The following is a 27,449-nucleotide window of genomic DNA, read 5'->3' as shown; positions in this document are numbered from 1 at the left end:
ATTCGTCACTGGCTATGGTGGAGACCCAGCTAACAGGCTTCTGGTACTGGCTCACTGCCAGCTGCAGTTTGGCATGTTCCAGGGGCAGAGGTTCAGATGGCTCCTGGAGAACAGTCTTGGATATGCAGTGTATTTACTGCACAGCATTTCCAAGGAAACCATGCAGCCAACCCCCCTGTCTGAGAACAAACAGCTGTTCAAAGAGTATACCTCTCAGATCAGAGAGATGACGGTGGAACTGGAGAAGTTTAGCCGTAAGCAGGAGATGCAGAGGAGAGCGAAGGACACTGGAGACCAGGGCTGTTTGATGGTGGAGTTTGGAGATTTTAAGGGTCGCTCCATGAAGGAAGTTTATGAGGACCAGAGCCAGAAGGCCCAGGCTCTCATCAATTACCTGAAGACTGCTGATGCCCGGCCCAACACCAACATGGCCATTTTCAAGACATATGTCTTGAAGAGACGCACTGCAGCCTCCACCCTCCCATCTTCAGCCTCCACTTCCGCTGTACCTCTTCCTGCACCCTCCACTTCCTCTGCACCCCCAGCAGGATTCCAAAGTAGCGCATGGAAGCCCGCCACTGTGAAATCTCTGCTGGCGCGTGGGAAAAATTTGTCTCCTTCACAGCTGGTGAAAAAGTTATTGTCACCAGCTAAACTCTGTGAGTAGGAATGTGAATTCTGAATTTCCCTTACAGCAGTCCTACATGTATAGCTCGTACCATTTTAACAGATTATACAAACTTTTCCACTTTTTTCCAGCTCCAGCACCGCAGCTGACCTCACCCCGACCTTCAAAACCCCGGCAACTTTTTCCTTCTGGTAATTATGCAACATCTTACAGACATTTGTCTCTGTGTATTGTTAACAGTAGGCCTGATACTTTCTACATTTCCTCTACAGACTCTGCCGAGATTGATGATGAGGAAATGGTATCTGCTGCAGTGCAATGTGAGGCACAGCTAAATACAGGTGTGGCATCTGACACAAATGCAAATATGATGTGAATGTTTAGCGACAACACTAAGAATATTATTTTGTGGAACATTTCTACGTCTTAAATATATTTTTATTCCCAATACAGCGTAAAACCACATCAACCAGGATGCAAACCTTAAAGATGCACAAAGGTGTCGCTGTTTTTTTTCTGTATTTTTTGCTTAACTCCACTCACCCATGGGCTCTAAATCAATCACCTGAATTTTAATGCCTTTTTTTCACAATTACACTGCATGCTCTTCTCATTCACACCTTAGCTCCCTCTGAACCGCTGGGATGGTGGACAGTCATTGTTCTAATCATTACAATAGTAGTTGTTACCGTGTCTGTGTGCATGTTTCATATCTGTGGGCATCATTAATACTTATGAATTCATTTTGCATAATTTTCCATGTGCTTACACTGGGTTCTTTGCTTCTTAATATTACTTAATGTACTACACTATCTACTATTAATTTTAACATTGTAGTATTTTATCAACAGTATTATTGACATTGTATTTTAACACTAGTATTATTAACATTGTACTATTTATTCAGTCTCTTTCTGTAGTATTTCTGCACTGTGGCACTTTTTGAGTTGCATTTATGGCATATTACTATCAAAACCAACATTCAACCTAATTAATTTCTCCTTCATTAGCTCTTGCAGCCAAGGTGCCTCGTGAGGCCTGTGCTGATCCTCCTCCACCAGCAGCTCTCCTTCACCAACCGCCAGCTGAGCTTCCCAGTCACTGGAAGGATCAGCTTCCATCTTACCAGCAGGAGTGGATACGGCACACTCTGTTCAAGGCCAACCCACGTACCGGCAAGCCAGAGCTAGTGTCACAGCTGAAGCTTTGGTGGTATCCTCCTCAGCCCACCCTCATTCACACCCAGCCTCCCGCCTCGCCTGACCACTTCTTCTGTCGGCCGTTGTTCCTGTGGATGCCCCAGAAGATGTGGCTGTTTCCTCTGGTCTGTGTTCGTCCAGCCTGCGACAAGCAAAGACTAACAGCTGCAGGGATCTACAGAACAGTGCGGAAGGTGCTGGACATCGACGGGTGGTATGACCTTGCCACCGAGTACCTGGAGTGCAAACGCTGCTCCAAAAAGTATCCTGCTTGGTCTGAAGACATCTTAGGCCAGCTGGATATGGGCCACCGCAGCAAGTTTCCAGCTTTGCTCACTTACAGGTAATTCATAATTAATGTCAAACATTATTAGGTGCTTTTATTTGTGGGTTTTATTTTTTTTTTTACATTACACTCCTTCCTTTCATTAGATACTCGTGTGGCATCCGTGTGCTGAGGATGATGAGGGAGAGGACAATGGGCAACAGTGTTACCCAGCTGTACAAAAAGCTGCAGGAACAACACAGCGAGGCATGGATGGAGCGTGTCCTGCAGTACCTGACAGCTTGTGAACCATTCACAAGGTCCACTGTTGTCCGCCCCTCTGTCTTTGCTGAGCCTCCCTGCTTACCTGCCCTTCCCAAGCCCAAGTGGCTGTTAGCAGTTTATGCCAGGGATGTTCTCAGCCGGCTGCATGAAGTGAAGGCCAAAATCACCTCCATCTTTGGCTCTGTCCTCAAGATGGACTCCACCAAAAAGGTATCACAGCCCTGTTTATATACAGAATTTTGAGTGCATACATAATAAATTGATGGAGAAAGTCTTTAATGTTATTGTACCACCAGTACAACTACTGTGCAACTACTATAAGCAATGCAGTACACACACACAATCACTGCACAAACACTTCCACATGAGAGTAAAATGAAATACATACAGCATACTAAAACAAAATCTCAGATATCATCATCATCATCACCACCAGGGAGCATAGTAGCAGCATCAGAGAAACAGAGATTTAAATATTGCACTGACATTTCATAATAATGAACACAGTTTTTAACTCCTTATCTTTTCTGAATAGGTCACGAAGAAACTCGCTGGTGCTGCTGCAGGTACAGCTGCCTGGTGCACCAATGTTGGAAACGAGTACGGTCAAGTCCTTGTCTCGGTTCTGACAGCTGGTGAGGGACAAGCACTTGACACCATGGCAGCTGGCCTGGTGAAGCGGTACAGGGAGGCGGGTGAGGCGCCACCCAGGGTGATCTATGTGGACAGAGACTGCTGCAGTCAGCATGGCCCTTGTCGGGTGAAGGCCATGTTTGCAGGGTGGGATGAGCTTCATGTGCGCCTTGACATCTGGCATTTCATGCGCCGTTTTGCTGCAGGCGTCACCACTGAGGCTCACCCCCTGTATGGCATCTTCATGGCACGCCTGTCCACATGCATTTTCGAGTGGGATCCAGAAGATGTTGCTGCTCTTCGCCGTGCCAAGGAAGGTGAGCTGGCAGCAAGAAGTGTTGGCCACATCTCAGAGGAGGCGGTGACCACTCACATCACCCGGAGGGAGTTGGCACTGCACTGCAGGAGAAGGACCAGAGGGGTGGAGGAGACCAACAGACTGATCGGGTCACTGATCAGTCTGTTTGACAGCGCGAGTGGGAAGGACACTCTGGGCGTTCCTCTGCTGGACCACGAACGGATCCAGCAGATATGGAAGGAGCAGCAGAAACACCTTGGCTGTATCCAAGACCCAAAAGACTTCCAGCTCTACATCAAGACGGGCACCTTGAAGAAAGGCGACGTGGAGCTTTGCTGCTACAGGTGTGCCCGTGGCTCCACCTCCCTGGAGTCCTTTCACCTCCACCTGAACAGATTTATTCCAGGTATTGCATACATATGCATTTCTAGTTTTATACCTCTTTTTTTCTCAATATGTCTGGCTTTGTTTTATAGATACTTCATATCATATTATGTGTAGTAAATATCTTTTACAAATGTGACATGCCTCTTTGTGTATATCACCTTCAGGAACCAGTGCCAGTGATGCGCATTTCCAGGCGTATCTTCTGGAAGGGCTGATGCGCTGGAATGATGACCGGATGGAGGACGCCGTAAAGGGAGCACCTTCAATCCGCTCCTACGGCAGTGCTCTTAGAGAGGCGGTGGACCAGCTCAGCCAAAAGGTGCTAGGGAGATGCTGGGATGAGCGCTATCGCACCCCTGGAGCGTACACAGGTAAGAAATTATCCCCCATTCAACTAGAAAAAGAACACCTTAATTAATTTTTTCTTTAATAACACTATGTTGATCAATGTAACCTTTAATGTATTGGATGAAATATTAATAATACTTTCCTTTTTTCTGTTTTTTTTTTTTTTTTTCCCTAGGTGAATTGCTGGGAATGGAGTACTTGTACAGCCAGACCGGCAAGGTACTGACTCCAGTGCTCCAGAACCCAGAGGAGGAGGACAGGCTGGTGGAGGAAGTCAATGATGAGGACTTCCAAGATGAGGGCTTTGTGGAAGAGAGCATGGAGGACATCACAGTTCCCGTACTGTATGAGGATGACCCCTCCCGTACTCTGCAGAGCAGGCCCTCATCGTTAACGAGTCCTCAGGCCTCTCCTCCTCCGCCGTCTCCACCTCAGCCTTCTTCTCCTCCGCCTTCTTCACATCCGCCTTCTCCACCTCCGCCCTCTCCTCCTCAGGCCCCTGCATCACCTGCTGATGTGCCATCCAGCAGTATGTCTGACGAGGCTCAGGTAAGACACTGTAATAACTATTTCAATCCAATCTCAATGACATTTTATTTCACATATATTACTATTAATCATTTAATTTATTAGGGAGCAGTGATTGGACCAGATGGGATCGCTGGGTGGGACAAGGTCCAGGATCTCGCCTGTTTACCTGGTGGATCTCCGTGAAGCTTCCTACTTCACTGACCTGCAGGTGACCCAGATCGTCCAGCTGTGGACAGCTCTCCCTGAGGTTGACAAGCAGCGTGTCAACTACCAGCCTCGCCATCAGGTGCGCCTGACAAGTGGCCGCTTTAAGGCTCCGAAGCGGTCTGGAGTCACACCGGGTGTGGAGAGTGTCAAGCGCTGCTTGATAGGACATCCTGGGGGTCCAGCACAGTGGCCCAGCACCAGCCGCTTGGTTGAGGCCATATGCACCAAGCTGTGCAGTTTGTACAAGTCGCCCACCAAGAAGTCTGGAGTCTCCACCCCCAGATGGTCAAAAATCCTTGACAACTACCACCACATCCGGGAGCTGGTGCTCAACACTCCAAGGCTTATGGCGGAGACCACACTCCAGCTCTTTGAGCTAAATCAGAAGACACTTATTCAATGGTAGGTCATGCACATTATTTGGCAGCACTCATGTACCCCCTGGCAAGCCTTCAAATACCCAGGGTACTAGTCAGTCCCTCCAGAAAAACGCGATTATGCAATCGCATAATTCAATGCATAATCAGCCAAAGTCCGCATATTTATCCGGGGGCCGCATTTTTTCAAATACGCTGCACTTTCGCCGCATAAATTGCTGATTTCAATCACTTTTGTGCACTTTTCTCTTGTGCATCAAACCGCAGTTATTACAAGTTGCAATTTTTGCACGTTCCCGCAGTTTTTGCAAGTTCCCGCAATTTCATCGCATTTTTCCAGAAAACGTGCCGCATAATCAAGGATTTTTCCCCGCAACAATCACAAAAAAACTCTGTTTTTCTGGAAGGACTGACTAGTACCCTCATTTAAGAACCACTGATCTAACACAAATGATCTTCTCTCAGGTTTCAACGGAGGCAGAAGACGCAGGAGATGAGTGTCCTCTCCCAGGGAATGGCTTCAACTCACCGGATTCCCGTGGCACCCGACCAGCTTCCGGCCCCGAAGGTGAAACTGGAGCTCTTTCCTCCAACATCTGGCCCGCAGCAACAGTTTGTTCTCCCTCCTAATCTGGAGGGACAGGCTCCTGTCCTGCGGCCAGGCAGACGGCCCGCTGCTGCAACCAGGGAGCGACCTATTGCACCCACCCCCACAGCACCAGGCACTGCACCCACTCCCACCTCAACAGGCACTGCACAGCCCATGTCAGCTCATTTAGGGAACTTGGTCCTGAACCCTGACAACACGCTGTCACTGGTGCTGGCAGCTCCTGGTGTCTCAACACCAAGTGCAGGCCCGGCTCCACTTGGTCCTGCACTGGGTGCTCCTGTGTCTCGCTTCACAGCGAGGAACAGACGACGGCGGGCCCTTGAGGAGGAGAGTGGAGTGCCCAAGAGGAGTTATGTCAGAGGAGTGGCATACAACACGTGTGGCAAGTGTGGACAGCCAAAAACAAAGGACTTTGGCCATAGCCGTCATGGCAGGGCCACCTTTTGTCCACAGGCCTCACAGGGGAAATCTCTGGAGGAGTGGCTGAAGGAACAGAGAGCACAAAAATAGTTTGTGAACTTGTGTATATAGTGTATATATTGTGTGTTTGAGTGTAGACATTAGTGTAGTGAGTGTAGCATAACCACCACCCCACCCCTTTGGAAACCGGGCTGCAGGGCACGATGACGACCCCAAACACACCTCCAAGATGACAACTGCCTTGCTGAGGAAGCTGAAGGTGAAGGTGATTGTGACTCTCCAGACCTAGACCCAGTGGAGCACCTGTGAAGCATCCTGCAGCAGAAGGTGGAGGAGAGCAAGGTGTCTAACATCCACCTGAGAGAGAGAGAGAGAGAGAGAGGGGCACAATTTAGACATGTTCACTGTGAGGTGTACTCACTTTTGTTGCCAACTGTTTAGACATTAATGGCTGTGTCTAGAGTTTTTTTCATTTCTATGGTGTTGTCCCCTGAAAAGATTTCATAAAAGTTTTTTTAAAAATGTGAGGGATGCACCCTCTTTTGTGAGATAACATGTATAGTTATATATATATTGTGTGTGTGTGTGTGTGTGTGTGTGTGTGTGTGTGTTTCTATTTCAATATTTACTTGTTTTAGATCTTGTGATCATTAAATCTTATTGTACCAACATTTATGACTCAGTGTGTCCATCATTAAAAAAACTGTCTATATTGTCCCATAGTAGCACATTTTAATGTTATCATTATATTGATAGAAACAGAAATAAACATTACTAATCACTGAGGGGTATATCTTATAGCCAAAGCAATGGTCTTCATAATAAATACAAATTAATAAGTATTAATCAATACAGTAACATCAAATTGCTATGGATTCTAAATCGGGAGTAATACCTCAGGAAAACATCTGGTACCGTGATTTGTGTAGTGGAGAAGGGGCAACACACGCTATGCGCAATTGCGCACACACGCTTTGCGCAATTGCGCACACACGCGCGATCGTCCTCTCAGATGCGGCTGCGTCTCTCCGTCACTGTGTGAGAGAAAGAAAAGCTCTGACTTGCTTGGGCAGACGCTGTTTGGTGTCACCCGCTGATTTGCATAATTTAAATATCTAGTCCGCCGAACCTTCCAATCCGGCCCGGTTCAGCACCCTGGACAGTGCACTGCAGACCTGCAGCATTTGTTTTAATCCAAACTTTGCCAACGTGGTCGGGATTTGTAGAAGACATATGTATGGTGCTCACTAGCCTATGCTGTTCCTATAAATAAATGCATCTCTGTGCAGAGAGGGATATAGGAGGGATATATTTCTTTGTCTATTCTTACATGACGTGCCGTCACTGAGGTTGGTTGTGTGATAACTCTGAGGACACCATCAAGAGATACCAAAACATATTTTCATGGATTGGCCAGAAGAAGCTATCTATCCCGACTCTGTACATGTGTCTGCCCTGGCTGATGGTCTGCGTGAACTCCCCCCCCCCCAACCCTTTTGTCTTTTATCACAAGGGTCTGCTTCCTTTCCCCCATTCTCTCTCTCCTCTCAACCTCATGACAAGAGCACCTGTTATATTATAAACTGTGGCTTACAAACAAAAGCCTATCTGTGGACTAAATATTGACCCAATTTCTTGTCAAGCGGACAAGAGCCATGTGTAAAAGATAACCACCAGCATCTGACTTTCTCATGTCGCCGTGAAATCAAGGATCGTAAAAGAGACCAATAAACATTTCTATACTAACAGAAGTGAAAAGACTCCTGGCCAAGCCGCTCCTCGGATCCGCCCTTTCCTAAACCTTAAAAGGCGCATACATGGGTGTCTCTGTCTCTCTTACTCCTTTTTTTTTACGCTCGTGTTTTTCCTTCGTTTTTCTTTTTGCCTCTGTACTTTTTAACGCGGCGTAACTCTGTTATTTTTCAACATTTGATTCCGTGCTTTGCTTAGTTTTTGCAACCTGCTCCGAAGAATCTGAACCACTAGTTGAATATTTTTTCCAATTGGTGAGTTTTGCTTTTAAGAATGTTTATTCTGAAAACGTAAGCAAGGGCGAAATTAATTTCTTTTGCTTTTTTATGTATTGCTAAAGTATCGTGTTCAAATTCAGAGGAAGCTATTTTTGCCTATTCTTGTATTTAGTGACCAAGAAAGATTTGCCGGCCAACGTTTCATCCTCCAGTTATTTTTAGACAAGAAGTTAAATCCGTTAATAAGTCAAAGCTGAATCGTCAGTCTGCGGTACACTCAAATGGGAATCCCGTTGGGCTGGCGAACTACGTCACCGGGGAAGCCATCGCGTCATCAGGCTGCGGCCAAACATCTGAGCCAAGCCGAGAGAGGTGGGTTCGACTCCAGCTCACGGCGAGGTGGACGGCTCGCTGACTCGGTTAAATTACGCCAGAAATATCTCTATAGAGATACAGGGGACACTGTCTATAATATTTCACTATTCAATAATTTCCCCGTGCTTTTCGCGTGTCTTTTCCTTTGCGTGAGGGAGCGTAAACATTGGGCTCCTGCCTTTGCGCAGCGAGCGCTCTACCATTTGAGCTAATTCCCCTTGCAGCCTCCTGCAAGGCACTGCAATCAGACCTGAGTTGGGTCCAACTGTCTTGGCTGTTTATGGTCACACACGGCGTGCTCACACGAAGGAGCCCTCCGCTCAAAGACGAGGTGGCCGAGTGGTTAAGGCGATGGACTGCTAATCCATTGTGCTCTGCACGCGTGGGTTCGAATCCCATCCTCGTCGCACTTGAGCAATCTTTAATCTGCCGTCTTCACATGTCAGCAAACTACCACACCTTAAGTGGCATTCAAACGGTGTTTCTTCATCTGGCTTTAAGCAGATGCTCGCTGCGCCCTTCGTTCAGGCATGTCCGCCTAGAGGGCCCTGCCTGTCGTCCTCGTCTGTTCAGAATAGAAAGACTTGAAGGCCATCTTTTTCAGAGCCGCCTGTTTCGTTGCTTGATTTGTTTGGGAAAAAAAGTCAAAGCCGTCCCACGTCCGCCGGTGAACGTAGTGGCCGACGACAATCTTCACGAACCTCCCAGTTTTAGGACAGCAGGTGCTTAAACGAACACACTCGTTGCCATGTGACAGTCCATGGAGTTCTCTGTGAGCGCTTCCTTCGATAGCTCAGTTGGTAGAGCGGAGGACTGTAGGTGATTAGTGGCAGTTATCCTTAGGTCGCTGGTTCAAATCCGGCTCGAAGGAGGATCTTTTCCTTGGCCTCTGTGTAGATTTTTGCCAATCGGAAAGCAACTGATCTGACGGCTGTGGATTTGGTTACTAGATTTTATCGGGCGCGAGTACGTAGCTTGTCCACATCCGGCGGTAAACTGAGTGACCGACGTCAGCGTTGGCGAGTATACGGGGGGCCCTTGAGGTACTTTATCTTTGATCCGCCAGCTTCACGTGTCAGCGAACTACCACACCTTAACTAAGGTCCACGCCATAGAGAGGTTGTGAAGGTCATGCAGTGAGCCAAACCACTAACAACACCACCTGACTTGATTCACAGCATGTTAAGCATGTCCATCGACTAATGTCGAGTATCTCACGGTTTTTCACTCATTACCTTTGCAACAGAAGAGAGGAAACTAAAGTCATCTGGAGAATGCGGGCATCGATCCCGCTACCTCTCGCATGCTAAGCGAGCGCTCTACCATTTGAGCTAATTCCCCTTGCAGCCTCCTGCAAGGCACTGCAATCAGACCTGAGTTGGGTCCAACTGTCTTGGCTGTTTATGGTCACACACCGCGTGCTCACACGAAGGAGCCCTCCGCTCAAAGACGAGGTGGCCGAGTGGTTAAGGCGATGGACTGCTAATCCATTGTGCTCTGCACGCGTGGGTTCGAATCCCATCCTCGTCGCACTTGAGCAATCTTTAATCTGCCGTCTTCACATGTCAGCAAACTACCACACCTTAAGTGGCATTCAAACGGTGTTTCTCATCTGGCTTTAAGCAGATGCTCGCTGCGCCCTTCGTTCAGGCATGTCCGCCTAGAGGGCCCTGCCTGTCGTCCTCGTCTGTTCAGAATAGAAAGACTTGAAGGCCATCTTTTTCAGAGCCGCCTGTTTCGTTGCTTGATTTGTTTGGGAAAAAAAGTCAAAGCCGTCCCACGTCCGCCGGTGAACGTAGTGGCCGACGACAATCTTCACGAACCTCCCAGTTTTAGGACAGCAGGTGCTTAAACGAACACACTCGTTGCCATGTGACAGTCCATGGAGTTCTCTGTGATTCCTCTGTGAGTGCTTCCTTCGATAGCTCAGTTGGTAGAGCGGAGGACTGTAGGTGATTAGTGGCAGTTATCCTTAGGTCGCTGGTTCAAATCCGGCTCGAAGGAGGATCTTTTCCTTGGCCTCTGTGTAGATTTTTGCCAATCGGAAAGCAACTGATCTGACGGCTGTGGATTTGGTTACTAGATTTTATCGGGCGCGAGTACGTAGCTTGTCCACATCCGGCGGTAAACTGAGTGACCGACGTCAGCGTTGGCGAGTATACGGGGGGCCCTTGAGGTACTTTATCTTGATCCGCCAGCTTCACGTGTCAGCGAACTACCACACCTTAACTAAGGTCCACGCCATAGAGAGGTTGTGAAGGTCATGCAGTGAGCCAAACCACTAACAACACCACCTGACTTGATTCACAGCATGTTAAGCATGTCCATCGACTAATGTCAAGTATCTCACGGTTTTTCACTCATTACCTTTGCACAGAAGAGAGGAAACTAAAGTCATCTGGAGAATGCGGGCATCGATCCCGCTACCTCTCGCATGCTAAAGCGAGCGCTCTACCATTTGAGCTAATTCCCCTTGCAGCCTCCTGCAAGGCACTGCAATCAGACCTGAGTTGGGTCCAACTGTCTTGGCTGTTTATGGTCACACACCGCGTGCTCACACGAAGGAGCCCTCCGCTCAAAGACGAGGTGGCCGAGTGGTTAAGGCGATGGACTGCTAATCCATTGTGCTCTGCACGCGTGGGTTCGAATCCCATCCTCGTCGCACTTGAGCAATCTTTAATCTGCCGTCTTCACATGTCAGCAAACTACCACACCTTAAGTGGCATTCAAACGGTGTTTCTCATCTGGCTTTAAGCAGATGCTCGCTGCGCCCTTCGTTCAGGCATGTCCGCCTAGAGGGCCCTGCCTGTCGTCCTCGTCTGTTCAGAATAGAAAGACTTGAAGGCCATCTTTTTCAGTGCCGCCTGTTTCGTTGCTTGATTTGTTTGGGAAAAAAAGTCAAAGCCGTCCCACGTCTGCCGGTGAACGTAGTGGCCGACGACAATCTTCACGAACCTCCCAGTTTTAGGACAGCAGGTGCTTAAACGAACACACTCGTTGCCATGTGACAGTCCATGGAGTTCTCTGTGACCGCTTCCTTCGATAGCTCAGTTGGTAGAGCGGAGGACTGTAGGTGATTAGTGGCAGTTATCCTTAGGTCGCTGGTTCAAATCCGGCTCGAAGGAGGATCTTTTCCTTGGCCTCTGTGTAGATTTTTGCCAATCAGAAAGCAACTGATCTGACGGCTGTGGATTTGGTTACTAGATTTTATCGGGCGCGAGTACGTAGCTTGTCCACATCCGGCGGTAAACTGAGTGACCGACGTCAGCGTTGGCGAGTATACGGGGGGCCCTTGAGGTACTTTATCTTTGATCCGCCAGCTTCACGTGTCAGCGAACTACCACACCTTAACTAAGGTCCACGCCATAGAGAGGTTGTGAAGGTCATGCAGTGAGCCAAACCACTAACAACACCACCTGACTTGATTCACAGCATGTTAAGCATGTCCAGCATGTCCATCGACTAATGTCGAGTATCTCACGGTTTTTCACTCATTACCTTTGCAACAGAAGAGAGGAAACTAAAGTCATCTGGAGAATGCGGGCATCGATCCCGCTACCTCTCGCATGCGCTTGCTGCATCCTGCCTTCTCCGCCAAAGTAAGCCAAAGTAAGCCCACATCAGCCAATCACGTTCGTCCTGTGTGCTTACATTTGACCAATCACGTTCCTCCCGGTGGGCTTACATTTGACCAATCACGTTCCTCCCGCTGCCGGCTTCAATTTAGGCCCGCCGCTTTCGGGATCGTTCTCTCTCTGACAGTCCGTCTGTGCTTTGTTAAGTAGTGTATTACTCTGTCATTAAACGAACGTACATTTTTAAGGTTTTCAACAGTAACTAAATAGAAGAAGATGTCGCTATAGTTATTATAAAGTGTAAAATCAAATCAAGAGAAAAAGGTGTCGTGTCGCTAAAGTTAGCATAAAATGTAAAATCAAATGAAATAACGTTAGCTAGCGGTACAACACGGCCGAAAACGGGACAGGTAGTCACCATAATCACAGCAATTAACTGAGTCGGTTGTAGGCACAGGCGAGTTAAGAGCAATGATTTAATAATACTAAAGTAAAGGGTCCTGCGATGAGCTGGCGACTCATCCAGGGTGTACCCTCGCCTTCGCCTATTGACCCCAGTAAGCCCCGCAACCTCTTAGGGGGAAAAGAGCGTCAACATCCCCGCGACCCTCACGGATAAGCGGAAAGAAAACGGAACGGAACGTAACATATGTCAATACTGACTGTACCTTACGCCCATATGGACAATAAACTGTATTACCGCCCATATGAATGAACGATAAACTGTATTCCCGCCCATATGAATGAACGATAAACTGTATTCCCGTCCATATGAATGAACGATAACTGTATTCCCGTCCGTATGAACAATAAACTGTATTCCTGTCCATATGAATGAACGATAAACTGTATTCCCGTCCAATGAATGAACGATAAACTGTATTCCCGTCCATATGAATGAACGATAACTGTATTCCCGTCCGTATGAACAATAAACTGTATTCCTGTCCATTTGAATGAACGATAGACTGTATTCCCGTCCATATGAATGAACGATAAACGTTATTCCTGTCCGTATGAACGATAAACTATATGTATGTAGGCTATGTATATGTCCATATAACATTATATATATATATATATATAATATATATATATATATATATGTATGTATATGTATATATATATATATATATATATATATATATATATGTATATGTATATATATATATCTAGTATATATATATCTATTATATATATATATATATCTATATATCTTATATATATATAATGTTATATGGACTATACATAGTTTTATAGTGTATAATTTTATGTGATTTATCAAGTTGGGGACACTAAAATGTTGCGCCTCATCTTTGACCCATATGCAGGTATCTTTCAGATAACTAGAGCTAACAGTCTTTCTTCTTTTTTCATTCAGATAATGTATGCATACTGTATTCCCGTCCATATGAATGAACGTAAACTGTATTCCCGTCCGTATGAACGTATATATACTATATAGATTATTATGTATATATGTATGTATATGTATATATATATATATGTATATGATATATTATATATATATCTCTATAATATATATATATATATATAATATCTATATATCTATATATAATTTTATATGGACATATACATAGTTTTATTAGTGTATAATTTATGTGATTTATCAACGTTGGGGACACTAAAATGTTGCGCCTCATCTTTGAACCCATATGCAGGATTCTTTCAGATAACTAGAGCTAACAGTCTTTTCTTTTTTTCATTCAGATAATGTATGCAACCCAATTTTTCGTCGCCAGTCAGCCAGTTCGACCAGACTGCTGATGGCGCCCTCGGAGGAGGCAAAAGACCGCCACCAACACCGGGTCCTGGAAGGGCCAAACCCAAAGAGGAGGTGCTGGCAGAGGCCATTGCATTCGTCACTGGCTATGGTGGAGACCCAGCTAACAGGCTTCTGGTACTGGCTCACTGCCAGCTGCAGTTTGGCATGTTCCAGGGCCAGAGGTTCAGATGGCTCCTGGAGAACAGTCTTGGATTGGCAGTGTATTTACTGCACAGCATTTCCAAGGAAACCATGCAGCCAACCCCCCTGTCTGAGAACAAACAGCTGTTCAAGGAGTATACCTCTCAGATCAGAGAGATGACGGTGGAACTGGAGAAGTTTAGCCGTAAGCAGGAGATGCAGAGGAGAGCGAAGGACACTGGAGACCAGGGCTGTTTGATGGTGGAGTTTGGAGATTTTAAGGGTCGCTCCATGAAGGAAGTTTATGAGGACCAGAGCCAGAAGGCCCAGGCCCTCATCAATTACCTGAAGACTGCTGATGCCCGGCCCAACACCAACATGGCCATTTTCAAGACATATGTCTTGAAGAGACGCACTGCAGCCTCCACCCTCCCATCTTCAGCCTCCACTTCCGCTGTACCTCCTCCTGCACCCTCCACTTCCTCTGCACCCCCAGCAGGATTCCAAAGTAGCGCATGGAAGCCCGCCACTGTGAAATCTCTGCTGGCGCGTGGGAAAAATCTGTCTCCTTCACAGCTGGTGAAAAAGTTATTGTCACCAGCTAAACTCTGTGAGTAGGAGTGTGAATTCTGAATTTCCCTTACAGCAGTCCTACATGTATAGCTCGTACCATTTTAACAGATTATACAAACTTGTCCACTTTTTTCCAGCTCCAGCACCGCAGCTGACCTCACCCCGACCTTCAAAACCCCGGCAACTTTTTCCTTCTGGTAATTATGCAACATCTTACAGACATTTGTCTCTGTGTATTGTTAACAGTAGGCCTGATACTTTCTACATTTCCTCTACAGACTCTGCCGAGATTGATGATGAGGAAATGGTATCTGCTGCAGTGCAATGTGAGGCACAGCTAAATACAGGTGTGGCATCTGACACAAATGCAAATATGATGTGAATGTTTAGCGACAACACTAAGAATATTATTTTGTGGAACATTTCTACGTCTTAAATATATTTTTATTCCCAATACAGCGTAAAACCACATCAACCAGGATGCAAACCTTAAAGATGCACAAAGGTGTCGCTGTTTTTTTTCTGTATTTTTTGCTTAACTCCACTCACCCATGGGCTCTAAATCAATCACCTGAATTTTAATGCCTTTTTTTCACAATTACACTGCATGCTCTTCTCATTCACACCTTAGCTCCCTCTGAACCGCTGGGATGGTGGACAGTCATTGTTCTAATCATTACAATAGTAGTTGTTACCGTGTCTGTGTGCATGTTTCATATCTGTGGGCATCATTAATACTTATGAATTCATTTTGCATAATTTTCCATGTGCTTACACTGGGTTCTTTGCTTCTTAATATTACTTAATGTACTACACTATCTACTATTAATTTTAACATTGTAGTATTTTATCAACAGTATTATTGACATTGTATTTTAACACTAGTATTATTAACATTGTACTATTTATTCAGTCTCTTTCTGTAGTATTTCTGCACTGTGGCACTTTTTGAGTTGCATTTATGGCATATTACTATCAAATCCAACATTCAACCTAATTAATTTCTCCTTCATTAGCTCTTGCAGCCAAGGTGCCTCGTGAGGCCTGTGCTGATCCTCCTCCACCAGCAGCTCTCCTTCACCAACCGCCAGCTGAGCTTCCCAGTCACTGGAAGGATCAGCTTCCATCTTACCAGCAGGAGTGGATACGGCACACTCTGTTCAAGGCCAACCCACGTACCGGCAAGCCAGAGCTAGTGTCACAGCTGAAGCTTTGGTGGTATCCTCCTCAGCCCGTCCTCATTCACACCCAGCCTCCCGCCTCGCCTGACCACTTCTTCTGTCGGCCGTTGTTCCTGTGGATGCCCCAGAAGATGTGGCTGTTTCCTCTGGTCTGTGTTCGTCCAGCCTGCGACAAGCACAGACTAACAGCTGCAGGGATCTACAGAACAGTGCGGAAGGTGCTGGACATCGACGGGTGGTATGACCTTGCCACCGAGTACCTGGAGTGCAAACGCTGCTCCAAAAAGTATCCTGCTTGGTCTGAAGACATCTTAGGCCAGCTGGATATGGGCCACCGCAGCAAGTTTCCAGCTTTGCTCACTTACAGGTAATTCATAATTAATGTCAAACATTATTAGGTGCTTTTATTTGTGGGTTTTATTTTTTTTTTTACATTACACTCCTTCCTTTCATTAGATACTCGTGTGGCATCCGTGTGCTGAGGATGATGAGGGAGAGGACAATGGGCAACAGTGTTACCCAGCTGTACAAAAAGCTGCAGGAACAACACAGCGAGGCATGGATGAAGCGTGTCCTGCAGTACCTGACAGCTTGTGAACCATTCACAAGGTCCACTGTTGTCCGCCCCTCTGTCTTTGCTGAGCCTCCCTGCTTACCTGCCCTTCCCAAGCCCAAGTGGCTGTTAGCAGTTTATGCCAGGGATGTTCTCAGCCGGCTGCATGAAGTGAAGGCCAAAATCACCTCCATCTTTGGCTCTGTCCTCAAGATGGACTCCACCAAAAAGGTATCACAGCCCTGTTTATATACAGAATTTTGAGTGCATACATAATAAATTGATGGAGAAAGTCTTTAATGTTATTGTACCACCAGTACAACTACTGTGCAACTACTATAAGCAATGCAGTACACACACACAATCACTGCACAAACACTTCCACATGAGAGTAAAATGAAATACATACAGCATACTAAAACAAAATCTCAGATATCATCATCATCATCACCACCAGGGAGCATAGTAGCAGCATCAGAGAAACAGAGATTTAAATATTGCACTGACATTTCATAATAATGAACACAGTTTTTAACTCCTTATCTTTTCTGAATAGGTCACGAAGAAACTCGCTGGTGCTGCTGCAGGTACAGCTGCCTGGTGCACCAATGTTGGAAACGAGTACGGTCAAGTCCTTGTCTCGGTTCTGACAGCTGGTGAGGGACAAGCACTTGACACCATGGCAGCTGGCCTGGTGAAGCGGTACAGGGAGGCGGGTGAGGCGCCACCCAGGGTGATCTATGTGGACAGAGACTGCTGCAGTCAGCATGGCCCTTGTCGGGTGAAGGCCATGTTTGCAGGGTGGGATGAGCTTCATGTGCGCCTTGACATCTGGCATTTCATGCGCCGTTTTGCTGCAGGCGTCACCACTGAGGCTCACCCCCTGTATGGCATCTTCATGGCACGCCTGTCCACATGCATTTTCGAGTGGGATCCAGAAGATGTTGCTGCTCTTCGCCGTGCCAAGGAAGGTGAGCTGGCAGCAAGAAGTGTTGGCCACATCTCAGAGGAGGCGGTGACCACTCACATCACCCGGAGGGAGTTGGCACTGCACTGCAGGAGAAGGACCAGAGGGGTGGAGGAGACCAACAGACTGATCGGGTCACTGATCAGTCTGTTTGACAGCGCGAGTGGGAAGGACACTCTGGGCGTTCCTCTGCTGGACCACGAACGGATCCAGCAGATATGGAAGGAGCAGCAGAAACACCTTGGCTGTATCCAAGACCCAAAAGACTTCCAGCTCTACATCAAGACAGGGCACCTTGAAGAAAGGCGACGTGGAGCTTTGCTGCTACAGGTGTGCCCGTGGCTCCACCTCCCTGGAGTCCTTTCACCTCCACCTGAACAGATTTATTCCAGGTATTGCATACATATGCATTTCTAGTTTTATACCTCTTTTTTTCTCAATATGTCTGGCTTTGTTTTATAGATACTTCATATCATATTATGTGTAGTAAATATCTTTTACAAATGTGACATGCCTCTTTGTGTATATCACCTTCAGGAACCAGTGCCAGTGATGCGCATTTCCAGGCGTATCTTCTGGAAGGGCTGATGCGCTGGAATGATGACCGGATGGAGGACGCCGTAAAGGGAGCACCTTCAATCCGCTCCTACGGCAGTGCTCTTAGAGAGGCGGTGGACCAGCTCAGCCAAAAGGTGCTAGGGAGATGCTGGGATGAGCGCTATCGCACCCCTGGAGCGTACACAGGTAAGAAATTATCCCCCATTCAACTAGAAAAAGAACACCTTAATTAATTTTTTCTTTAATAACACTATGTTGATCAATGTAACCTTTAATGTATTGGATGAAATATTAATAATACTTTCCTTTTTTCTGTTTTTTTTTTTTTTTTCCCTAGGTGAATTGCTGGGAATGGAGTACTTGTACAGCCAGACCGGCAAGGTACTGACTCCAGTGCTCCAGAACCCAGAGGAGGAGGACAGGCTGGTGGAGGAAGTCAATGATGAGGACTTCCAAGATGAGGGCTTTGTGGAAGAGAGCATGGAGGACATCACAGTTCCCGTACTGTATGAGGATGACCCCTCCCGTACTCTGCAGAGCAGGCCCTCATCGTTAACGAGTCCTCAGGCCTCTCCTCCTCCGCCGTCTCCACCTCAGCCTTCTTCTCCTCCGCCTTCTTCACATCCGCCTTCTCCACCTCCGCCCTCTCCTCCTCAGGCCCCTGCATCACCTGCTGATGTGCCATCCAGCAGTATGTCTGACGAGGCTCAGGTAAGACACTGTAATAACTATTTCAATCCAATCTCAATGACATTTTATTTCACATATATTACTATTAATCATTTAATTTATTAGGGAGCAGTGATTGGACCAGATGGGATCGCTGGGTGGGACAAGGTCCAGGATCTCGCTGTTTACCTGGTGGATCTCCGTGAAGCTTCCTACTTCACTGACCTGCAGGTGACCCAGATCGTCCAGCTGTGGACAGCTCTCCCTGAGGTTGACAAGCAGCGTGTCAACTACCAGCCTCGCCATCAGGTGCGCCTGACAAGTGGCCGCTTTAAGGCTCCGAAGCGGTCTGGAGTCACACCGGGTGTGGAGAGTGTCAAGCGCTGCTTGATAGGACATCCTGGGGGTCCAGCACAGTGGCCCAGCACCAGCCGCTTGGTTGAGGCCATATGCACCAAGCTGTGCAGTTTGTACAAGTCGCCCACCAAGAAGTCTGGAGTCTCCACCCCCAGATGGTCAAAAATCCTTGACAACTACCACCACATCCGGGAGCTGGTGCTCAACACTCCAAGGCTTATGGCGGAGACCACACTCCAGCTCTTTGAGCTAAATCAGAAGACACTTATTCAATGGTAGGTCATGCACATTATTTGGCAGCACTCATGTACCCCCTGGCAAGCCTTCAAATACCCAGGGTACTAGTCAGTCCCTCCAGAAAAACGCGATTATGCAATCGCATAATTCAATGCATAATCAGCCAAAGTCCGCATATTTATCCGGGGGCCGCATTTTTTCAAATACGCTGCACTTTCGCCGCATAAATTGCTGATTTCAATCACTTTTGTGCACTTTTCTCTTGTGCATCAAACCGCAGTTATTACAAGTTGCAATTTTTGCACGTTCCCGCAGTTTTTGCAAGTTCCCGCAATTTCATCGCATTTTTCCAGAAAACGTGCCGCATAATCAAGGATTTTTCCCCGCAACAATCACAAAAAAACTCTGTTTTTCTGGAAGGACTGACTAGTACCCTCATTTAAGAACCACTGATCTAACACAAATGATCTTCTCTCAGGTTTCAACGGAGGCAGAAGACGCAGGAGATGAGTGTCCTCTCCCAGGGAATGGCTTCAACTCACCGGATTCCCGTGGCACCCGACCAGCTTCCGGCCCCGAAGGTGAAACTGGAGCTCTTTCCTCCAACATCTGGCCCGCAGCAACAGTTTGTTCTCCCTCCTAATCTGGAGGGACAGGCTCCTGTCCTGCGGCCAGGCAGACGGCCCGCTGCTGCAACCAGGGAGCGACCTATTGCACCCACCCCCACAGCACCAGGCACTGCACCCACTCCCACCTCAACAGGCACTGCACAGCCCATGTCAGCTCATTTAGGGAACTTGGTCCTGAACCCTGACAACACGCTGTCACTGGTGCTGGCAGCTCCTGGTGTCTCAACACCAAGTGCAGGCCCGGCTCCACTTGGTCCTGCACTGGGTGCTCCTGTGTCTCGCTTCACAGCGAGGAACAGACGACGGCGGGCCCTTGAGGAGGAGAGTGGAGTGCCCAAGAGGAGTTATGTCAGAGGAGTGGCATACAACACGTGTGGCAAGTGTGGACAGCCAAAAACAAAGGACTTTGGCCATAGCCGTCATGGCAGGGCCACCTTTTGTCCACAGGCCTCACAGGGGAAATCTCTGGAGGAGTGGCTGAAGGAACAGAGAGCACAAAAATAGTTTGTGAACTTGTGTATATAGTGTATATATTGTGTGTTTGAGTGTAGACATTAGTGTAGTGAGTGTAGCATAACCACCACCCCACCCCTTTGGAAACCGGGCTGCAGGGCACGATGACGACCCCAAACACACCTCCAAGATGACAACTGCCTTGCTGAGGAAGCTGAAGGTGAAGGTGATTGTGACTCTCCAGACCTAGACCCAGTGGAGCACCTGTGAAGCATCCTGCAGCAGAAGGTGGAGGAGAGCAAGGTGTCTAACATCCACCTGAGAGAGAGAGAGAGAGAGAGAGAGGGGCACAATTTAGACATGTTCACTGTGAGGTGTACTCACTTTTGTTGCCAACTGTTTAGACATTAATGGCTGTGTCTAGAGTTTTTTTCATTTCTATGGTGTTGTCCCCTGAAAAGATTTCATAAAAGTTTTTTTAAAAATGTGAGGGATGCACCCTCTTTTGTGAGATAACATGTATAGTTATATATATATTGTGTGTGTGTGTGTGTGTGTGTGTGTGTGTGTGTGTGTTTCTATTTCAATATTTACTTGTTTTAGATCTTGTGATCATTAAATCTTATTGTACCAACATTTATGACTCAGTGTGTCCATCATTAAAAAAACTGTCTATATTGTCCCATAGTAGCACATTTTAATGTTATCATTATATTGATAGAAACAGAAATAAACATTACTAATCACTGAGGGGTATATCTTATAGCCAAAGCAATGGTCTTCATAATAAATACAAATTAATAAGTATTAATCAATACAGTAACATCAAATTGCTATGGATTCTAAATCGGGAGTAATACCTCAGGAAAACATCTGGTACCGTGATTTGTGTAGTGGAGAAGGGGCAACACACGCTATGCGCAATTGCGCACACACGCTTTGCGCAATTGCGCACACACGCGCGATCGTCCTCTCAGATGCGGCTGCGTCTCTCCGTCACTGTGTGAGAGAAAGAAAAGCTCTGACTTGCTTGGGCAGACGCTGTTTGGTGTCACCCGCTGATTTGCATAATTTAAATATCTAGTCCGCCGAACCTTCCAATCCGGCCCGGTTCAGCACCCTGGACAGTGCACTGCAGACCTGCAGCATTTGTTTTAATCCAAACTTTGCCAACGTGGTCGGGATTTGTAGAAGACATATGTATGGTGCTCACTAGCCTATGCTGTTCCTATAAATAAATGCATCTCTGTGCAGAGAGGGATATAGGAGGGATATATTTCTTTGTCTATTCTTACATGACGTGCCGTCACTGAGGTTGGTTGTGTGATAACTCTGAGGACACCATCAAAGAGATACCAAAACATATTTTCATGGATTGGCCAGAAGAAGCTATCTATCCCGACTCTGTACATGTGTCTGCCCTGGCTGATGGTCTGCGTGAACTCCCCCCCCCCCAACCCTTTTGTCTTTTATCACAAGGGTCTGCTTCCTTTCCCCCATTCTCTCTCTCCTCTCAACCTCATGACAAGAGCACCTGTTATATTATAAACTGTGGCTTACAAACAAAAGCCTATCTGTGGACTAAATATTGACCCAATTTCTTGTCAAGCGGACAAGAGCCATGTGTAAAAGATAACCACCAGCATCTGACTTTCTCATGTCGCCGTGAAATCAAGGATCGTAAAAGAGACCAATAAACATTTCTATACTAACAGAAGTGAAAAGACTCCTGGCCAAGCCGCTCCTCGGATCCGCCCTTTCCTAAACCTTAAAAGGCGCATACATGGGTGTCTCTGTCTCTCTTACTCCTTTTTTTTTACGCTCGTGTTTTTCCTTCGTTTTTCTTTTTGCCTCTGTACTTTTTAACGCGGCGTAACTCTGTTATATTTCAACATTTGATTCCGTGCTTTGCTTAGTTTTTGCAACCTGCTCCGAAGAATCTGAACCACTAGTTGAATATTTTTTCCAATTGGTGAGTTTTGCTTTTAAGAATGTTTATTCTGAAAACGTAAGCAAGGGCGAAATTAATTTCTTTTGCTTTTTTATGTATTGCTAAAGTATCGTGTTCAAATTCAGAGGAAGCTATTTTTGCCTATTCTTGTATTTAGTGACCAAGAAAGATTTGCCGGCCAACGTTTCATCCTCCAGTTATTTTTAGACAAGAAGTTAAATCCGTTAATAAGTCAAAGCTGAATCGTCAGTCTGCGGTACACTCAAGTGGGAATCCCGTTGGGCTGGCGAACTACGTCACCGGGGAAGCCATCGCGTCATCAGGCTGCGGCCAAACATCTGAGCCAAGCCGAGAGAGGTGGGTTCGACTCCAGCTCACGGCGAGGTGGACGGCTCGCTGACTCGGTTAAATTACGCCAGAAATATCTCTATAGAGATACAGGGGACACTGTCTATAATATTTCACTATTCAATAATTTCCCCGTGCTTTTCGCGTGTCTTTTCCTTTGCGTGAGGGAGCGTAAACATTGGGCTCCTGCCTTTGCGCAGCGAGCGCTCTACCATTTGAGCTAATTCCCCTTGCAGCCTCCTGCAAGGCACTGCAATCAGACCTGAGTTGGGTCCAACTGTATTGGCTGTTTATGGTCACACACCGCGTGCTCACACGAAGGAGCCCTCCGCTCAAAGACGCGGTGGCCGAGTGTTTAAGGCGATGGACTGCTAATCCATTGTGCTCTGCACGCGTGGGTTCGAATCCCATCCTCGTCGCACTTGAGCAATCTTTAATCTGCCGTCTTCACATGTCAGCAAACTACCACACCTTAAGTGGCATTCAAACGGTGTTTCTCATCTGGCTTTAAGCAGATGCTCGCTGCGCCCTTCGTTCAGGCATGTCCGCCTAGAGGGCCCTGCCTGTCGTCCTCGTCTGTTCAGAATAGAAAGACTTGAAGGCCATCTTTTTCAGAGCCGCCTGTTTCGTTGCTTGATTTGTTTGGGAAAAAAAGTCAAAGCCGTCCCACGTCCGCCGGTGAACGTAGTGGCCGACGACAATCTTCACGAACCTCCCAGTTTTAGGACAGCAGGTGCTTAAACGAACACACTCGTTGCCATGTGACAGTCCATGGAGTTCTCTGTGAGTGCTTCCTTCGATAGCTCAGTTGGTAGAGCGGAGGACTGTAGGTGATTAGTGGCAGATATCCTTAGGTCTCTGGTTCAAATCCGGCTCGAAGGAGAATCTTTTCCTTGGCCTCTGTGTAGATTTTTGCCAATCGGAAAGCAACTGATCTGACGGCTGTGGATTTGGTTACTAGATTTTATCGGGCGCGAGTACGTAGCTTGTCCACATCCGGCGGTAAACTGAGTGACCGACGTCAGCGTTGGCGAGTATACGGGGGGCCCTTGAGGTACTTTATCTTTGATCCGCCAGCTTCACGTGTCAGCGAACTACCACACCTTAACTAAGGTCCACGCCATAGAGAGGTTGTGAAGGTCATGCAGTGAGCCAAACCACTAACAACACCACCTGACTTGATTCACAGCATGTTAAGCATGTCCATCGACTAATGTCGAGTATCTCACGGTTTTTCACTCATTACCTTTGCAACAGAAGAGAGGAAACTAAAGTCATCTGGAGAATGCGGGCATCGATCCCGCTACCTCTCGCATGCTAAGCGAGCGCTCTACCATTTGAGCTAATTCCCCTTGCAGCCTCCTGCAAGGCACTGCAATCATACCTGAGTTGGGTCCAACTGTCTTGGCTGTTTATGGTCACACACCGCGTGCTCACACGAAGGAGCCCTCCGCTCAAAGACGCGGTGGCCGAGTGTTTAAGGCGATGGACTGCTAATCCATTGTGCTCTGCACGCGTGGGTTCGAATCCCATCCTCGTCGCACTTGAGCAATCTTTAATCTGCCGTCTTCACATGTCAGCAAACTACCACACCTTAAGTGGCATTCAAACGGTGTTTCTCATCTGGCTTTAAGCAGATGCTCGCTGCGCCCTTCGTTCAGCCATGTCCGCCTAGAGGACCCTGCCTGTCGTCCTCGTCTGTTCAGAATAGAAAGACTTGAAGGCCATCTTTTTCAGAGCCGCCTGTTTCGTTGCTTGATTTGTTTGGGAAAAAAAGTCAAAGCCGTCCCACGTCCGCCGGTGAACGTAGTGGCCGACGACAATCTTCACGAACCTCCCAGTTTTAGGACAGAAGGTGCTTAAACGAACACACTCGTTGCCATGTGACAGTCCATGGAGTTCTCTGTGATTCATCTGTGAGTGCTTCCTTCGATAGCTCAGTTGGTAGAGCGGAAGACTGTAGGTGATTAGTGGCAGTTATCCTTAGGTCGATGGTTCAAATCCGGCTCGAAGGAGGATCTTTTCCTTGGCCTCTGTGTAGATTTTTGCCAATCGGAAAGCAACTGATCTGACGGCTGTGGATTTGGTTACTAGATTTTATCGGGCGCGAGTACGTAGCTTGTCCACATCCGGCGGTAAACTGAGTGACCGACGTCAGCGTTGGCGTGTATACGGGGGGCCCTTGAGGTACTTTATCTTTGATCCGCCAGCTTCACGTGTCAGCGAACTACCACACCTTAACTAAGGTCCACGCCATAGAGAGGTTGTGAAGGTCATGCAGTGAGCCAAACCACTAACAACACCACCTGACTTGATTCACAGCATGTTAAGCATGTCCATCGACTAATGTCAAGTATCTCACGGTTTTTCACTCATTACCTTTGCAACAGAAGAGAGGAAACTAAAGTCATCTGGAGAATGCGGGCATCGATCCCGCTACCTCTCGCATGCTAAGGGAGCGCTCTACCATTTGAGCTAATTCCCTTTGCAGCCTCCTGCAAGGCACTGCAATCAGACCTGAGTTGGGTCCAACTGTCTTGGCTGTTTATGGTCACACACCGCGTGCTCACCCGAAGGAGCCCTCAGCTCAAAGACGAGGTGGCCGAGTGGTTAAGGCGATGGACTGCTAATCCACTGTGCTCTGCACGCGTGGGTTCGAATCCCATCCTCGTCACACTTGAGCAATCTTTAATCTGCCGTCTTCACATGTCAGCAAACTACCACACCTTAAGTGGCATTCAAACGGTGTTTCTCATCTGGCTTTAAGCAGATGCTCGCTGCGCCCTTCGTTCAGGCATGTCCGCCTAGAGGGCCCTGCCTGTCGTCCTCGTCTGTTCAGAATAGAAAGACTTGAAGGCCATCTTTTTCAGAGCCGCCTGTTTCGTTGCTTGATTTGTTTGGGAAAAAAAGTCAAAGCCGTCCCACGTCCGCCGGTGAACGTAGTGGCCGACGACAATCTTCACGAACCTCCCAGTTTTAGGACAGCAGGTGCTTAAACGAACACACTCGTTGCCATGTGACAGTCCATGGAGTTCTCTGTGATTCATCTGTGAGTGCTTCCTTCGATAGCTCAGTTGGTAGAGCGGAGGACTGTAGGTGATTAGTGGCAGTTATCCTTAGGTCGCTGGTTCAAATCCGGCTCGAAGGAGGATCTTTTCCTTGGCCTCTGTGTAGATTTTTGCCAATCGGAAAGCAACTGATCTGACGGCTGTGGATTTGGTTACTAGATTTTATCGGGCGCGAGTACGTAGCTTGTCCACATCCGGCGGTAAACTGAGTGACCGACGTCAGCTTTGGCGAGTATACGGGGGGCCCTTGAGGTACTTTATCTTTGATCCGCCAGCTTCACGTGTCAGCGAACTACCACACCTTAACTAAGGTCCACGCCATAGAGAGGTTGTGAAGGTCATGCAGTGAGCCAAACCACTAACAACACCACCTGACTTGATTCACAGCATGTTAAGCATGTCCATCGACTAATGTCGAGTATCTCACGGTTTTTCACTCATTACCTTTGCAACAGAAGAGAGGAAACTAAAGTCATCTGGAGAATGCGGGCATCGATCCCGCTACCTCTCGCATGCTAAGGGAGCGCTCTACCATTTGAGCTAATTCCCCTTGCAGCCTCCTGCAAGGCACTGCAATCAGACCTGAGTTGGGTCCAACTGTCTTGGCTGTTTATGGTCACACACCGCGTGCTCACACGAAGGAGCCCTCCGCTCAAAGACGAGGTGGCCGAGTGGTTAAGGCGATGGACTGCTAATCCACTGTGCTCTGCACGCGTGGGTTCGAATCCCATCCTCGTCGCACTTGAGCAATCTTTAATCTGCCGTCTTCACATGTCAGCAAACTACCACACCTTAAGTGGCATTCAAACGGTGTTTCTCATCTGGCTTTAAGCAGATGCTCGCTGCGCCCTTCGTTCAGGCATGTCCGCCTAGAGGGCCCTGCCTGTCGTCCTCGTCTGTTCAGAATAGAAAGACTTGAAGGCCATCTTTTTCAGAGCCGCCTGTTTCGTTGCTTGATTTGTTTGGGAAAAAAAGTCAAAGCCGTCCCACGTCCGCCGGTGAACGTAGTGGCCAACGACAATCTTCACGAACCTCCCAGTTTTAGGACAGCAGGTGCTTAAACGAACACACTCGTTGCCATGTGACAGTCCATGGAGTTCTCTGTGAGTGCTTCCTTCGATAGCTCAGTTGGTAGAGCGGAGGACTGTAGGTGATTAGTGGCAGTTATCCTTAGGTCGCTGGTTCAAATCCGGCTCGAAGGAGGATCTTTTCTTGGCCTCTGTGTAGATTTTTGCCAATCGGAAAGCAACTGATCTGACGGCTGTGGATTTGGTTACTAGATTTTATCGGGCGCGAGTACGTAGCTTGTCCACATCCGGCGGTAAACTGAGTGACCGACGTCAGCGTTGGCGAGTATACGGGGGGCCCTTGAGGTACTTTATCTTTGATTCGCCAGCTTCACGTGTCAGCGAACTACCACACCTTAACTAAGGTCCACGCCATAGAGAGGTTGTGAAGGTCATGCAGTGAGCCAAACCACTAACAACACCACCTGACTTGATTCACAGCATGTTAAGCATGTCCATCGACTAATGTCGAGTATCTCACGGTTTTTCACTCATTACCTTTGCAACAGAAGACAGGAAACTAAAGTCATCTGGAGAATGCGGGCATCGATCCCGCTACCTCTCGCATGCTAAGCGAGCGCTCTACCATTTGAGCTAATTCCCCTTGCAGCCTCCTGCAAGGCACTGCAATCAGACCTGAGTTGGGTCCAACTGTCTTGGCTGTTTATGGTCACACACCGCGTGCTCACACGAAGGAGCCCTCCGCTCAAAGACGAGGTGGCCGAGTGGTTAAGGGGATGGACTGCTAATCCATTGTGCTCTGCACGCGTGGGTTTGAATCCCATCCTCGTCGCACTTGAGCA

The 27,449-nt window shown here is 47.5% G+C and overlaps 2 protein-coding genes and 19 non-coding genes across 21 annotated transcripts; 17 read left to right on the top strand and 4 right to left on the bottom strand.

Annotated features, from left to right (window-relative positions):
* Window positions 1-1,934: 1,934 nt before the first annotated feature.
* LOC115593828 (uncharacterized) lies at window positions 1,935-6,859 on the top strand. Its single transcript, XM_030437512.1, has 7 exons — window positions 1,935-2,170; window positions 2,260-2,587; window positions 2,913-3,714; window positions 3,860-4,066; window positions 4,219-4,592; window positions 4,696-5,183; window positions 5,624-6,859. The coding sequence occupies exons 1-7, from the start codon at window positions 1,935-1,937 to the stop codon at window positions 6,276-6,278; spliced, it is 3,090 nt and encodes a 1,029-aa protein (XP_030293372.1). The 3' UTR covers window positions 6,279-6,859.
* A 1,999-nt stretch (window positions 6,860-8,858) lies between these two features.
* Window positions 8,859-8,940, top strand: trnas-gcu (transfer RNA serine (anticodon GCU)). The gene has a single exon. It is a non-coding gene; the product is annotated as a tRNA-Ser (tRNA).
* Window positions 8,941-9,315: 375 nt separating this feature from the next.
* trnay-gua (transfer RNA tyrosine (anticodon GUA)) lies at window positions 9,316-9,404 on the top strand. Its single transcript is given in 2 exon segments — window positions 9,316-9,352; window positions 9,369-9,404. It is a non-coding gene; the product is annotated as a tRNA-Tyr (tRNA).
* A 397-nt stretch (window positions 9,405-9,801) lies between these two features.
* Window positions 9,802-9,874, bottom strand: trnaa-agc (transfer RNA alanine (anticodon AGC)). The gene has a single exon. It is a non-coding gene; the product is annotated as a tRNA-Ala (tRNA).
* A 107-nt stretch (window positions 9,875-9,981) lies between these two features.
* trnas-gcu (transfer RNA serine (anticodon GCU)) lies at window positions 9,982-10,063 on the top strand. Its single transcript has one exon. It is a non-coding gene; the product is annotated as a tRNA-Ser (tRNA).
* A 385-nt stretch (window positions 10,064-10,448) lies between these two features.
* trnay-gua (transfer RNA tyrosine (anticodon GUA)) lies at window positions 10,449-10,537 on the top strand. Its single transcript is given in 2 exon segments — window positions 10,449-10,485; window positions 10,502-10,537. It is a non-coding gene; the product is annotated as a tRNA-Tyr (tRNA).
* A 576-nt stretch (window positions 10,538-11,113) lies between these two features.
* trnas-gcu (transfer RNA serine (anticodon GCU)) lies at window positions 11,114-11,195 on the top strand. The gene has a single exon. It is a non-coding gene; the product is annotated as a tRNA-Ser (tRNA).
* Window positions 11,196-11,569: 374 nt separating this feature from the next.
* On the top strand, window positions 11,570-11,658 carry trnay-gua (transfer RNA tyrosine (anticodon GUA)). The gene is given in 2 exon segments: window positions 11,570-11,606; window positions 11,623-11,658. It is a non-coding gene; the product is annotated as a tRNA-Tyr (tRNA).
* Window positions 11,659-13,846: 2,188 nt separating this feature from the next.
* On the top strand, window positions 13,847-20,543 carry LOC115593827 (uncharacterized). Its single transcript, XM_030437511.1, has 8 exons — window positions 13,847-14,585; window positions 15,625-16,156; window positions 16,246-16,573; window positions 16,899-17,619; window positions 17,847-18,053; window positions 18,205-18,578; window positions 18,663-19,168; window positions 19,609-20,543. The coding sequence occupies exons 1-8, from the start codon at window positions 13,847-13,849 to the stop codon at window positions 20,261-20,263; spliced, it is 4,062 nt and encodes a 1,353-aa protein (XP_030293371.1). The 3' UTR covers window positions 20,264-20,543.
* Window positions 20,544-22,848: 2,305 nt separating this feature from the next.
* On the top strand, window positions 22,849-22,930 carry trnas-gcu (transfer RNA serine (anticodon GCU)). Its single transcript has one exon. It is a non-coding gene; the product is annotated as a tRNA-Ser (tRNA).
* A 374-nt stretch (window positions 22,931-23,304) lies between these two features.
* On the top strand, window positions 23,305-23,393 carry trnay-gua (transfer RNA tyrosine (anticodon GUA)). Its single transcript is given in 2 exon segments — window positions 23,305-23,341; window positions 23,358-23,393. It is a non-coding gene; the product is annotated as a tRNA-Tyr (tRNA).
* A 397-nt stretch (window positions 23,394-23,790) lies between these two features.
* On the bottom strand, window positions 23,791-23,863 carry trnaa-agc (transfer RNA alanine (anticodon AGC)). Its single transcript has one exon. It is a non-coding gene; the product is annotated as a tRNA-Ala (tRNA).
* Window positions 23,864-23,970: 107 nt separating this feature from the next.
* trnas-gcu (transfer RNA serine (anticodon GCU)) lies at window positions 23,971-24,052 on the top strand. Its single transcript has one exon. It is a non-coding gene; the product is annotated as a tRNA-Ser (tRNA).
* A 385-nt stretch (window positions 24,053-24,437) lies between these two features.
* On the top strand, window positions 24,438-24,526 carry trnay-gua (transfer RNA tyrosine (anticodon GUA)). The gene is given in 2 exon segments: window positions 24,438-24,474; window positions 24,491-24,526. It is a non-coding gene; the product is annotated as a tRNA-Tyr (tRNA).
* A 577-nt stretch (window positions 24,527-25,103) lies between these two features.
* On the top strand, window positions 25,104-25,185 carry trnas-gcu (transfer RNA serine (anticodon GCU)). The gene has a single exon. It is a non-coding gene; the product is annotated as a tRNA-Ser (tRNA).
* A 385-nt stretch (window positions 25,186-25,570) lies between these two features.
* Window positions 25,571-25,659, top strand: trnay-gua (transfer RNA tyrosine (anticodon GUA)). Its single transcript is given in 2 exon segments — window positions 25,571-25,607; window positions 25,624-25,659. It is a non-coding gene; the product is annotated as a tRNA-Tyr (tRNA).
* Window positions 25,660-26,056: 397 nt separating this feature from the next.
* On the bottom strand, window positions 26,057-26,129 carry trnaa-agc (transfer RNA alanine (anticodon AGC)). Its single transcript has one exon. It is a non-coding gene; the product is annotated as a tRNA-Ala (tRNA).
* A 107-nt stretch (window positions 26,130-26,236) lies between these two features.
* trnas-gcu (transfer RNA serine (anticodon GCU)) lies at window positions 26,237-26,318 on the top strand. Its single transcript has one exon. It is a non-coding gene; the product is annotated as a tRNA-Ser (tRNA).
* Window positions 26,319-26,692: 374 nt separating this feature from the next.
* Window positions 26,693-26,781, top strand: trnay-gua (transfer RNA tyrosine (anticodon GUA)). The gene is given in 2 exon segments: window positions 26,693-26,729; window positions 26,746-26,781. It is a non-coding gene; the product is annotated as a tRNA-Tyr (tRNA).
* A 396-nt stretch (window positions 26,782-27,177) lies between these two features.
* On the bottom strand, window positions 27,178-27,250 carry trnaa-agc (transfer RNA alanine (anticodon AGC)). The gene has a single exon. It is a non-coding gene; the product is annotated as a tRNA-Ala (tRNA).
* A 107-nt stretch (window positions 27,251-27,357) lies between these two features.
* Window positions 27,358-27,439, top strand: trnas-gcu (transfer RNA serine (anticodon GCU)). The gene has a single exon. It is a non-coding gene; the product is annotated as a tRNA-Ser (tRNA).
* Window positions 27,440-27,449: the final 10 nt, after the last annotated feature.

This window comes from Sparus aurata, chromosome 13, assembly GCF_900880675.1.
Source record: "Sparus aurata chromosome 13, fSpaAur1.1, whole genome shotgun sequence".
NCBI classification, from domain to species: Eukaryota; Metazoa; Chordata; class Actinopteri; order Spariformes; family Sparidae; genus Sparus; species Sparus aurata.
This window is presented reverse-complemented; position numbering and strand designations above follow the sequence as displayed.

What these genes read in the sequence shown, in the direction of transcription:
- LOC115593828 (XM_030437512.1), top strand. Translation starts at nt 1,935, where the DNA reads ATGTGGCTGTTTCCTCTGGTCTGTGTTCGTCCAGCCTGCGACAAGCAA. An exon ending in CCAGCTTTGCTCACTTACAG is followed by an intron (nt 2,171 to 2,259) that starts GTAATTCATAAT and finishes TCCTTTCATTAG; the next exon opens with ATACTCGTGTGGCATCCGTG. An exon ending in CAGAAGACACTTATTCAATG is followed by an intron (nt 5,184 to 5,623) that starts GTAGGTCATGCA and finishes ATCTTCTCTCAG; the next exon opens with GTTTCAACGGAGGCAGAAGA.
- LOC115593827 (XM_030437511.1), top strand. Translation starts at nt 13,847, where the DNA reads ATGCAACCCAATTTTTCGTCGCCAGTCAGCCAGTTCGACCAGACTGCT. An exon ending in AGATGGACTCCACCAAAAAG is followed by an intron (nt 16,574 to 16,898) that starts GTATCACAGCCC and finishes TTTTCTGAATAG; the next exon opens with GTCACGAAGAAACTCGCTGG. An exon ending in GCACCTTGAAGAAAGGCGAC is followed by an intron (nt 17,620 to 17,846) that starts GTGGAGCTTTGC and finishes TATCACCTTCAG; the next exon opens with GAACCAGTGCCAGTGATGCG.